The sequence below is a fragment of the Diorhabda sublineata genome, chromosome 2, assembly GCF_026230105.1.
Source record: "Diorhabda sublineata isolate icDioSubl1.1 chromosome 2, icDioSubl1.1, whole genome shotgun sequence".
NCBI lineage: Eukaryota > Metazoa > Arthropoda > Insecta > Coleoptera > Chrysomelidae > Diorhabda > Diorhabda sublineata.
Genome location: NC_079475.1, coordinates 37,971,275 through 37,983,943, shown reverse-complemented (window position 1 = coordinate 37,983,943; position 12,669 = coordinate 37,971,275). Strand labels below are relative to the sequence as shown.

Genomic DNA, 12,669 nt, shown 5'->3' with positions numbered 1-12,669 from the left:
TTTTTTCTATAAATAACTAATGATAACATTTGAACAAACAGAAGCAACAAAATCCAGTCAATAGATACATGAAAATCAATAAGTTGGTCAAAATCTGCGCATGTGAATGTCAAATGATGAAGGAAAGCGGTCAAGGTATCGAGATATCTTGAAGTACAGTTAGTGAACATTGATTGATTAAATAATAAAAGTAATTTGAAATAGATTATTGAAAAGATGTATAAAAAACATAAATAAAATTATTTTTAATTATTCAGCGTTTTTTTCATAGCAGATTTATCTGTATATATAAAAGAAAGTCAAGAGATAGATTCTTTGGGTATATTTTGAGTGGGATTTTTTTATGGAATGGCCCCGATATAGGAGTTACTCCTCTGCAGGGCTGTGGTTGTGGATTCTGTCCGCGATTACACTGCTTCGGGCCGAAAAAAGAACAAAAAACGAACGGCCAAACTGAAAATGAAGAAAGAACAATAAGAAAGCTCCAGTCTAAAAAAACGGTTCTTCCCAGTTCAAAAAGAAACATACAAAAAACGCAAAGTATCTGGGGACATATTTTATGATTTTTGTATGTTTCTTTTTATCTTAATAGTTTTTTTTTTGTTTATTTTCAATGGGAAAACGGGTAATTAGGGGGCGGACGGGTACAGCTCGGCCGTATCATCCGCCATTTGAGTGGTCCACCAAGTTACAGAAAAACCACAAAAAATCTGCAACAACGACAGGTGTCTGAGGTAGCGTTTCATCTAATATCTACGGGAGACTTATCTAAGAGGTAAAGGGAGGTCTTCGTATGTTGTTGCTAGTAGCCGAAGGGTTCGATAGAGTATTTAACTTTTGGGCTTTGATGCGATGAGCCGTTTATTGGCGAGCCAGAGGGCGAGAAGAGTTTCTTTGACAGCGGAATTGTCTGATTCGATAGTACGAATCCCAGGAGGTTATTTAGACGGCTTGGAATGGGGGTTAGGTCGGTATTGACATAAACGGTGTTACTGGAGTTGAATAGGCAGTACCTAAGAATGACTGCTCGCAGATCAAGAGACTGAGACGTTTGCTCTATATTCGGGAACGCATGTAGGTTTTAAACGTATGAAGTAAGGTCGAACCGATTTGACTAAAAATTGGTTAGGAGGTAGCTTAGAACCAGATATCTAGACCTGATGTTAATTTGACAATTAGAAGTTGACCGTTTGATATGTTTGTTTCGAGTTTTTATTAGTTTATCGTGCATATTTTATCATTAATAATGCCTTGACCAAGTCGATCGAATCTTTCTCGACAAAGCCGTAATGCAACTAGGTTTCGAAACATTGCGGATGAAAGGACTGGAGAAGGACAAGAAATTGCACGTGGAAAGCGTCGTGTTAGTATGGCTCTAATTCGTGCTTCCCAATCATAAGAACTAAGCGAGGCAGCCGGCGAAACTGCTCGGTTGGTAATGCTCAAAACCTCGCAGATCAACAACTAGATTTTACTAGAATTATCGATCTGAATCGAGTTGCGTTTCGATGCGATGACGTAGCACTGATTACTGCGTACTGCCAGGATTGTGCTGCTTTAGTCGAAGAACGAGGATTTGATCCGACATTAAAGGTATTTATTTCGATGTGCCTGGCTTACCAGCGTACAATACAAGACTAAAAGTTGGCTACGTAGTAGAAACATAAGTCAATCAAAATTATACAACAGAACGCGTTTGGCGGTGAGTAAATTGATGAACAATGTGATTTACGCAACAAAATGAAAATTCGAAGATAAGGAAGTTCTCTTTCCGAGGATCCCGATGATTCCAACCGATTTTTCGTTTTAGTTTAAACATAATCATTAACAAAGAACAATCCTTGAAAGTTTGTGGTCTGAATGTTCTTGCTCTTGATAATAAAACTAAAAATGTCGTATACCATAAGATGCTTCATTAAAGAGTGCAACCTAGGGATCAAAATACCTGCCCGAAAAAGAATTATTAGGATTTTTTTTTTCATATTTATTATTGAAAATTGAACTTTACAAAATCTAAGGTGCGAGGCGGAACAAAGTTCGCTGGTTTAGCTAAGTATTCCGTGCAGATTGAAATTCTGTGGTCCATAAAAAGAATGAGATGCGGTGAGATCGATGGAATGTAATTTTATTACATCGACATATTAATCTCGAAAAAAATAATCAAGTAGAAAGAATAATTACAATGTATTCAATCGTTCGTGTGTTATTTTTATAATACAACTTTTTTTTTAATATTCTCTTAAGTAATTTTCTTAAATTTCGTACCGTTAATTAGATTATAGGAATGTTGACGTCACACACTACCATTGTTAGCGCAGGTCAGGTATAACTTTCCAAACAAAGTTTTAACTGCGTCGACGATCGTATATATGTTTTGTCATTTGTGATTTTTTCGTATCTTCGTTAAAAAAGCTTCTGCTACAATACACATTTACCATCTTATAAAACAGTAAACTAATTAAACACTTTTTAAATAATTACTCACCACTTCACGAATTTTGTTTGGAAAATGAACTATAACAATATGACGGCCGTGACGTCACAATTTATTACGTGGGTGAAGACGTTTTCTTCTGTTCCATGTCAATTGTCATTGACATATTTAATCGAAACAGTAACTTATACTTTTTAGATCATATTTGTTTCATACTGTTAATTCATCTAAAAGCGAGTATATATTCCAGAATTCTGTGTTATTATTAAATTATTTTGTTGCTAGACATGTGTAATGAACACATGGAAAACCTAGTAATGACCTCGTAAAACAGAACTCGTTTCAGGACACAAATAAACCGTATGTTTGAGCTTTAAAAATTTCATCATAGCGTAATTGTATATGCATAGCTAATAAATGACTTGGTAAAAGCGTGGGGCCTTTCAAACAGTGTCGTTACATGTAATTTTTTCGCAATAAATATACATAACAGTGTAATCTTTAATTTTATAACGACTCATAAATATTAATGACAGTTTCAGGTTCAATATTGCAAAGTGCATTTATAAATAGTGTACGTGAAATTTTAAAGGTTCGAGGTTAACGTCGAATGTGTTTCTCTCGAAAGTTCTAGTCCCAGAGCTGACTACAAGTAACGGGGTTGATAAGGTGCGCGCCCCAACTTAGTACATCACCAAACGCCAAACCTCATAACGTGCGAGCTTGGAGACCTTTTGTAACGTGGGGTTTAAACTGCAAATAAGAGCGGTGTAATAGTGCAAGAAGTTTTACACGCCGGAAAATCCTCGTAAGAAGTGATCGAAAGTGCCGGAAAACTGAAAATCCTCATAAAGTACGCGCGAGAAACTTTATTGGTTTTTTGGAGTCTCAACTTAGAGCTGTGTGATGGAGCAAGAAGTTTTGCAGGCCGGAAAACCTCTGAAAAAAATTGACAAAAATCTGCGTATATTTGAAATGAAAATTTTCCGTATTTGGCTTAATGGAAAATTATTTTTGATGTCTCCATTCAAAATATCTGTTTAGGTCACCCGAATTAAAAAAAAAATCATAGAGATACGATGAAAACTCGAGCCGCCGTTAACGACGCTAAAAACGGGCTTCTAATTTATTTTTTTTTTAAATTCATTTACTGCGCCGAATAACAATTTATTTTGATCAAATTTTTTCTAAAACTTCTGGGAACAGTTATAGTTTTTAATAAACAAAAATCTAATAAATCTTCAGATGAGTTTTCCGGCACTTGCGATCACTTCTTACGAGGGTTTTCCGGCATTCAAAACGCACGTTATGAGGTTTTCCAGTCAATTTTTCGACCTGTGCTGAACTTAAGAAGCGGCGTTTGGTGATGTACAGTAGAACTCCAATTATCCGAATTAATGGGGACCGGGACCCATTCGGATAATCGGAGTTTTTTTTTTAAAAAATTGCCATTGGAGAGAAAAAAAGCTACGTTTTGATATTGCACTATTTTTTTATTGAATTAAATGAAAGAAACATGATATTTTCACATGTTTTAAATATAAATAAAATGTATTTATGTACAAGTTTAGAAATAAAAATAATTGTTTTTCAAACATCTCCGTCAATGTAAGCTGTTTTGCGTTCTTCATCCGTTTTAGGGCAGCCAGGTCACGCATTCGCTTGACGGTGAGCAGTTGCAAATGGTCACACTCGGGCTGACGCTCCATCCACTTCAAAGCAGTCTCGAGGCCGGCAAATGCTTCACTAGCTGATGGTCCAGCGTCTACTTCAGCATCAGCAGAAAGTTCTTCTTCCACTTCCACTTCAACATATTCTCTCACACTTTCAAAAATTTCATCGTCATTGAGAATTTGAAAACCAGGATCAGACGTGTCACAAGCCATCCACTCTCCTACATCTTCAGCACTTACTTCTGTACAACCAGGAATTTTTACAATCATTTTTCTTATTTCCTCTAGTGGCAACGCATCTGCATCATCTTCATCCTCTCCATTTTCTTCCGATTCTTTTTTTTTTGTTCTTCTCAGACGGTAGGCCTTTCAGTTTATTCCACGTACGTCTTAGCGTCACTTAGACTTTTTTTGGACAAATTTTTTTCTGAAAGTGATTCGGATAATCGGCGATTCGGATAGTCGGAGTTCGGATAATTGGAGTTCTACTGTACTAAGTTGCGGCCGCCCGTTTACGAGATGAAATGGCGCGCACCTTATCGACCCTGTTTTTTGTAGCCAGCTCCTCGTCTATTCTTTCAAAATAGATGCCATCAGGAGTGTATTCAAAGATTGTTTACTAACTATAAATAGCGGCTCCTTTTTAGGTCATACGCTGGCGGGATTTAAATAAGGTCCAGGAGGAATCGGCGCGTGAGTATCGAAAAATATTCCACCTCAATTTTTTACGCGTTCCTCTTCAAATTGCCTTACTGATGATATAAATGATTGTTACCATGGGGCCGCTCTGGGTCATATTGTTTAAACGATTGCAAGGAATTGTTATTTTTCAACCGAACAATTTTTGTTTTTATATTCTTTATTCTATTACTTTTCGCGATAAGGTTGATATTTTTAGAGATATCAATTTTTAAAAAATCGAAATATCTCCAATTTGAGTAGGTACTTTTGACCTGTAAAAAATATATTAAAAAAAAATGAAAATACAAATAATATTTGTTTCAATTCTTCATACATTAGTTAACAATATGAATTAGAATTACTCCAATCATCTTGGGCCAAATTGGATGGTTTCAAAAGGGTCAAAAGTAACGAAAATCGATTTTTTTTTCATTTATTGCAAATATCTCGTCTTCTATGAGTTTTACGCTATTTGTGTTTATTATTAATATTGTAGAGAATTGAATTCTCTACAACTTTTGTATTTAAAATTTTTATGTACCTTGAACTGTTTTCGAGATAGGGGGCTTAGAACACGCGACCAAAGAATTATCTAATATCAACTTTTTTTATGAACTTCTGGGTCAAATTAATTTTTTTTTTGGTTATTTATCTCTTCCCCTTTTTCTTCTTCATCATCGTCGTCATCGTCACTCTGCTACAGAATTTCAAGTTCCTCTTTATTACTGTCTTCAACGACATTTATCTCCAAGTCATTAGTGATTTTTGGGTGAAAGGTTCTATATATATATATACGCCGCACTTTTCTATTTATTCACTCCTTTTCCTGGATAGCTCCATCTTTCATATTTTATTCAATTCCTTCCTTCTAGGTCCTTGAGGATCATTCTCGTCTTCTTCTTTTATTCTGCGATTGATACATCAATGCTTTCTTCTGCTCCATCCTTATCTCATGTCCGTACCAGAGCAATTGATTAGTCTGTATTCTCTCTGAAGTCACGTAGTCAAGAAAAGTCTCCAATGGCGGCTACAACATACTTTTCAAACTTCAAGAAAATACTTGATGGCCAAAAAGAAATGAAAACTGGTTTAAATTCCATTTTGTGTACTTTCTTTGGCCCAATATTCCTAGGTAGCTAACTACTAGGTTTTTAAATGATAGGATGGCTCACTGACTCAAAAGTTTGGCGTCCATTGGTCTACATCTTCTAACCCGATTTATTTGCAGTTTGGGGTGTCCTGGTGTGCAGATATTCTGTTTTTGACATATTCATATCCAAACCCCATTTTGCATAATCACAATTTTGGTAAAGTTGATAGTTTTTTAGGTAAATAAGGTGTTAAAACACTATTCTAATTGATCTGATTACCATATACCTATATCTTTACAGTTACCCGTCAGATGATTCAGGTAACTAAACTTGAAAATATTGAAATTTTTCTTAACATTTCGATTTCATTTTTGCATAAATTGGAATTTAACTTTTTCCAAATGAAACAGTTCACTAGGTAAAGGAACACGATTTATTCATTATATTTGAAATACAAAACATCGAACAATCAAACTAGAACTGTCTAAAATATCAAATCAAAATACAATTGTTGGGCTTATCAACTGAATTGTTTTTATTTCCTGAAAATACAAATAAAAAATATCAAAATTATGAAAATCTCTGACTAATAACAATGCAAATATCGTCTAGTTATTCAGACTTTTTCCGATGTCAGTTCAAATTTGTGACACTAAATATGAGCAGACAAAAAAACGATAAGCGGTAAACTAAGTTCCATATTACGAAATTCTCCGCTGTTTTTGAGAAATTCGTTGCTTTGCTAACTTAAAAAAAAAGAGCAATGCAAGTTAAATGTGCAAAATCCATAATTAAATGTTCCGTTGTTCAATGATAGAAAAAAAATTGTAGTACGGTACGAGATAGATGTTTATCGACGAGCCGGCGAAGGAGCCAAGGCAAGAATATCTAATATAGTACCGTAAAAACAACTTTACGGACGTACTTCGTAATATGTGTTTTCGGTTTTAAATGAAAAGCAAAATGATACAACAAAAATGTAATATCATATTTGATATTATGATTAAGTAAAGGCCCATTTTCTAGACTCAAGTTAGTACTGTAAAGTCGACTTTACAGTACAGGATGAAAAAAAAAAGAAATTTTCTTTTCCTTGCATGGAATTTTCGAAGGAAAAAGAGTAAAAAAGCTTGACATCTGACATCCCTATCACTATTTATTATAAACTAACTAATTCCGCTAAACATGCTCGATATATACAGAAAAAACGAAATTTCTAGAAAGCTATAATGTAAACAAATAAATAACAAAACTTTCCTAGAAGTTATTTCAAAAAGAAACAATGCACAGTCGACTTTACAGTACAGGATGAAAAAAAAAGAAATTTTCTTTTCCTTGCATGGAATTTTCGAAGGAAAAAGAGTAAAAAAGCTTGACATCTGACATCCCTATCACTATTTATTATAAACTAACTAACTCCGCTAAACATGCTCGATATATACAGAAAAAACGAAATTTCTAGAAAGCTATAATGTAAACAAATAAATAACAAAACTTTCCTAGAAGTTATTTCAAAAAGAAACAATGCACAGTCGACTTTACAGTACAGGATGAAAAAAAAAGAAATTTTCTTTTCCTTGCATGGAATTTTCGAAGGAAAAAGAGTAAAAAAGCTTGACATCTGACATCCCTATCACTATTTATTATAAACTAACTAACTCCGCTAAACATGCTCGATATATACAGAAAAAACGAAATTTCTAGAAAGCTATAATGTAAACAAATAAATAACAAAACTTTCCTAGAAGTTATTTCAAAAAGAAACAATGCACAGTCGACTTTACAGTACAGGATGAAAAAAAAAAGAAATTTTCTTTTCCTTGCATGGAATTTTCGAAGGAAAAAGAGTAAAAAAGCTTGACATCTGACATCCCTATCACTATTTATTATAAACTAACTAACTCCGCTAAACATGCTCGATATATATAAAAGAAACGAAATTTCTAGAAAACTAGAATGTAAACAAATAAATAACAAAACTTTCCTGGAAGTTATTTCAAAAAGAAACAATGCACAGTCGACTTTACAGTACAGGATGAAAAAAAAAAGAAATTTTCTTTTCCTTGCATGGAATTTTCGAAGGAAAAAGAGTAAAAAAGCTTGACATCTGACATCCCTATCACTATTTATTATAAACTAACTAACTCCGCTAAACATGCTCGATATATACAGAAAAAACGAAATTTCTAGAAAGCTATAATGTAAACAAATAAATAACAAAACTTTCCTGGAAGTTATTTCAAAAAGAAACAATGTAAATAAATCGCTTCTTTTGATAAAAACAAACACCAAACGAAATCGTGTGTATATAAAACGGGCCGCGATTTCGCCAAATTTTAGAATTCCATTATAACCGGACAGTACCGACTGTACGACCTATGTCGTGAAGTTGTTCGTATTTAATTAGCACTTGATTATTCAAATTCTAACGAGGCTACATGAGTCTATAATTCCCGGCCAATGATAGCGTCCTGCTGAGAAAACTCGGAAAAAACTAATTTTTTTGTGACTTGCACGCCATTTAATTAGCATTAGTCGAGCACTTAATAACTCGTATTTATGTGAAGCGTTTTTATTCTTGGGAAATATCCTTGTACAACGGAGCATTTGATCGGCATTAAATTTTTTCCAAAATTAGCAGGAAAATCAGTTTCTCAAAAATAACAATAATTGCAAATTTGTCCGTAAATTTATAGCAGTTTCGTATTTTTGTTTGAGATAATAAAATCCATTGTCTTGATCAAATTGCGCATTCTTTGAAGTTTTCCTATAACTCCAGCAGGGAATAAAAGTATATTAAAACATGGTACGTCATCGTGTTTATATATATAGTCACCCATTTACCATTTAAGTCCATAGCCTTGCAATTTTCTCCAATTCTTTCATTACCTTGCTTTTTATCTACAGCTCTGATTGTTTTCCTGTCTAAGATCTTCTTCCACTACTTCCCCGCACTGTTTTCTTGGTCTACCTCTTTCCTCTCGCCCTCTGGTATATTCCATGCAACTCGTTTCAAGAGTCTTCATCCATTCGTTCTTGTCCTCCTTGTTTTTATAAACGCGCTGATTGGTGACTCATTAAAAATTTCATGGTTTGATCTTCTCTCCAATCCTCACACTATCTGCTTTCCTCCCAAAATTCTTCTCTTCCAGATTTCCAATGTTTTTCGTCTTTATCCAGGTTTCACAGTCGTGTGTCAGGGTGGGTAGTACTTCATCATGATATAGAATATTTTGGATGATTCGTTGGATCCGAAACTAGATTTTGTGTTGTAGAAATTCATTTTTCAATGGTGGTTTGTTGTTGATCAGACAGTGAAGTTTTCTTAATGATAGGTCTATATTATTTTTAGGTTTTGCAAAATTTCGTTCTGTACTAAGTTGATGGTATTCATACTAAAGGTACTGCTTCATTGTGTGTTTCATTTCTTTCAGATTGTTTTGTGTGGCACTGAACCAAAAAAATTTTGCACATTCGGATAGAGTCCTCGTTGCTTGTCTATTTCCTCTTTTCCGTTAAAACCAGAAAGTGAAGGTACAAACATAAATTCGACGATGGTATCTGTATTTTTGCTTTGATCAGCAATTTTTGTAGGTACATAGGAGTTGGAGAGTTCGAAGTGAGTCTGTAAATTCTGTAGAATGTGAAAAAGTGACTTCAGACTTTCCTTCCGTGGTGTTCATACTTTTACTTACCTGGAGCTGATTTTCTGCTTACATACATGTCTTTTAAGTGTCTATTGAGTTTATGAGTATGGAATTTTATCTTGTTGATAAAAAAAAATGACTTTAAATACCTATAAATATCTAATACTTACTTATTTAGTCCACTCGTAGATATATTGTTGACTATCAACTGACTTCTAATGTGAATTAATGATTCGGTCATTGTTTTTAATGATTTTTCAAAAGAATTGTATACTTGTAGCATTTCATTAAATGATGTCATCTTATTGTAAGCTTGGTATATATTCAAAGTTGATGTGGCGCATGAAGAACTCGCCAGGGCCGACAAAAATAGCGATTGGTTTATTTCACCAAGTTTTTTAAGGAAATCTCCGCGCTGAGTCAATTGTTGAACTTTGGATTCCTGCTGTTGACCAATATGTATTAAAATAATGTTTAATTGTCCAATTTAATCGTTAATAAAATATATCTTTTGAAAGATAGCTCAAAATACCAAGGCGCTCATCCAAAGAAGAATCTAAGACAGTTGAAACCAATTCTAAATAGAGACTGACGTGAAAATGGGTCTCTAATTAAATCAGACAAACTTTTGATTTCTTCTTTCGAGATATTTTCAAAGATTTTTAGAAGATGCCACAAATATACATGAAAACGACTCTAAATAATGTAGTAGACCAGTTCTAAATGCAGACTACTTGCAGTGGTATCTCAAATTCTGTCTGATAAGCTTTTGTGATGTTTTTTTGAGATAATTTCAACCATTATCAGAAGATGACAGCGTAATATATGACAAAGACTCTAAGTAATGTTTAAAGTGCGTAGTACTGAGTAGAGGAGCATCTCAAATTCAATCAGACAAACTTTTGTATTCTTTATCAAGATATTTTCAAGGATTTTTAGAAAATAACACAAAATAAACTGCCACATTTTGAATAAGTCTCGAAGTAGTTCTGCAATACAACTGAAACCATCTCTAATTACAGATTGGACATGGAGAGGTATCTTCCAATTCAATCAGACACACTTTTATGTTTTTTTCTGGTTATTTTTCCTAAAATATTGTTGAACACATGACCACATATATGAAAAAGGCGTTAGAACCACCGAAATATTTTGATTTTTATTTTTCAATATATTTTCGTAGACTGCTCAAAACACACTCCAACTTTGAACCATCTCTAAGTGCAAACTGTCGTGGGGGAGTGTTTCAAATTCAAAAAGATAAAAGATTTTTAGATTATTTCGACATTTCCAAAGATTTTTAGAAAACAACACGAAATACACGACCGCATATACAAAAAAGACGAGACTGGTTCAAATATAAACTAGAACTATGCTATAAATAATTTTATTCTTAATTTATAGAGCTGAAATTTTGTCATCTCTCCCGAAGCATTCGGATGACTTTTTTGCAAAAATTCCTCCGTGTGTCACGTCGAATAGCATTTCGCCAAGTGATATTTTCAATGAACCAAATAAACAATAGTCGCATGGCGACAAATCGGGACTATAAGTAGGGTGCTCCAACGCAGTCTGGCGTTGTCTTTCAGCGATATCGTACTACGGATTGGAATATCGCGTCGATTTGATCTGATAGACAGGTTTCACCGTGTTTTACAGGACGTTGTTAAGAGAGAAAATCTTCGTCTTCGTCTTTCTTTCTCCACACCATAGATGCGCTTTTACTCTCCATACTATAAAGTACCCATGTTCCGTCTGTGGTGAATATTTAGGGCAATAAATTTTGAATTTCCTCTTCATACCGCTGCGGGAGACGCGTCCGAATTTTCCAGCGTGTGAATTTTTGGTGGAAATTCAATATCCTTGGCACTCATCTGGCTGAAATTTTGCGATAACCGAGCCGTTCATGAATTATTTGCTACATTGTTGCGCAATTATTCAGCCGTATCGCGTACAGTACTGCTCCGATCTCCCAAAATGACGTTCTCATCGTTTGTTCTAGCACTTTTCGTCATTTTCGGAAAGCGGAACACCATTCATACAATCGAGTCTTGAAGAGGCACTCATCATCGAATCGCTCGAGGAAGTTTGCGCAAAAGGCACTGATACATCCTTCGTAACATTAATATTCAGCGCATTCACTTGTACAACACCAAATTTTTCGCGCGTGTATTCAAAAATTCCGATTTGTATTTGAACCACCCTCGTAGTCTTTTATGACAGTTAAAACCAACTCTAAATGCAGACTATTTTAATCAGACAAGAAGTTGCCACGTTTACGAAAAAGTCTCGAAATGAAACTGCAATACAGCTGAAATGAGTACAAATTATGGTCTCAAATCAAACAACAAATCTTCTGATTAATTTTTCGAAAAGATATTGTGATATTCCTAATATGAATTTTTCGACTATCCAATTGGAATTAAAGGAGAATAATTACCTCTGCCGGTGTAGAATTAGTGTTGTCCTGTCTTGTGCCGTACGTATCGGATCCCGGGGTATTAGCATTAATTCTGTTGGTGCCTGTCATCTCATTATTGGGATACGCAACATAATATATATGATGGTTATGGGCACCAACCACCCTTCGAGATATAACGCGAGATATGGCGTGATTTATTACAGCCTGTCGTGGCGTAGCTGATGTAACAATAGGAGTACTTTGAACACCTGCAGCTGGAGTACCAACAGAGTTATTGGTATAAATCGCTCTGGGAATAAGTGGGGGATTGAGTTGTGCGGGTCTCGATAATGTTAACTTGGATATCGGTACGTATATAGTCGGTTTATGCAAGTTAATCGATGCGGAAGGTAATGGATCTCTTTTTGGAGGTAATGATGTCGTGTTAAGTGCTGGAAGGAATCGATAATGTCGCAATATAGAAAAATGGATTTAAATTTTGTCTCTGTGTACTCACGAACTGGATTTAAATTTTCTTTTTCAAGAGACAATTCTTCGTCAGGCGCAAATGTCTTTTTCGAACTTGTAGCATTTTCTGTTTCTTCTTTGGTATCACTTATTTTTATAGCTTCATCTTCGACGTGATTTTCGGATAGTTTGTTTTTTTTGGACGTTTTGTTTTCGGTAAATGTCGTAGATTTTCGTTTCTTATCGTTGTGTTCGTTGTCTAATCGCCTAAATA

The 12,669-nt window shown here is 34.6% G+C and overlaps 2 protein-coding genes across 2 annotated transcripts in view; one reads left to right on the top strand and one right to left on the bottom strand.

Moving 5' to 3' along the window:
• Nucleotides 1–12,669, top strand: part of LOC130452744 (uncharacterized) — a 111,132-nt gene that overhangs the window by 70,959 nt on the left and 27,504 nt on the right. The gene's annotated exons all lie outside the window — the stretch shown is intronic.
• The window catches only part of LOC130452739 (uncharacterized), a 34,152-nt gene continuing 27,779 nt past the window's right edge, over nt 6,297–12,669 (bottom strand). The window contains exons 8-11 of the mRNA XM_056792156.1: nt 12,445–12,662; nt 11,967–12,379; nt 9,697–9,971; nt 6,297–6,421 (exon numbers count right to left, since the gene is read on the bottom strand). Of these exons, the coding sequence (XP_056648134.1) occupies nt 6,415–6,421; nt 9,697–9,971; nt 11,967–12,379; nt 12,445–12,662 (913 nt within the window). The 3' untranslated portion in view covers nt 6,297–6,414. The remainder of the gene's footprint in view (nt 6,422–9,696; nt 9,972–11,966; nt 12,380–12,444; nt 12,663–12,669) is intronic.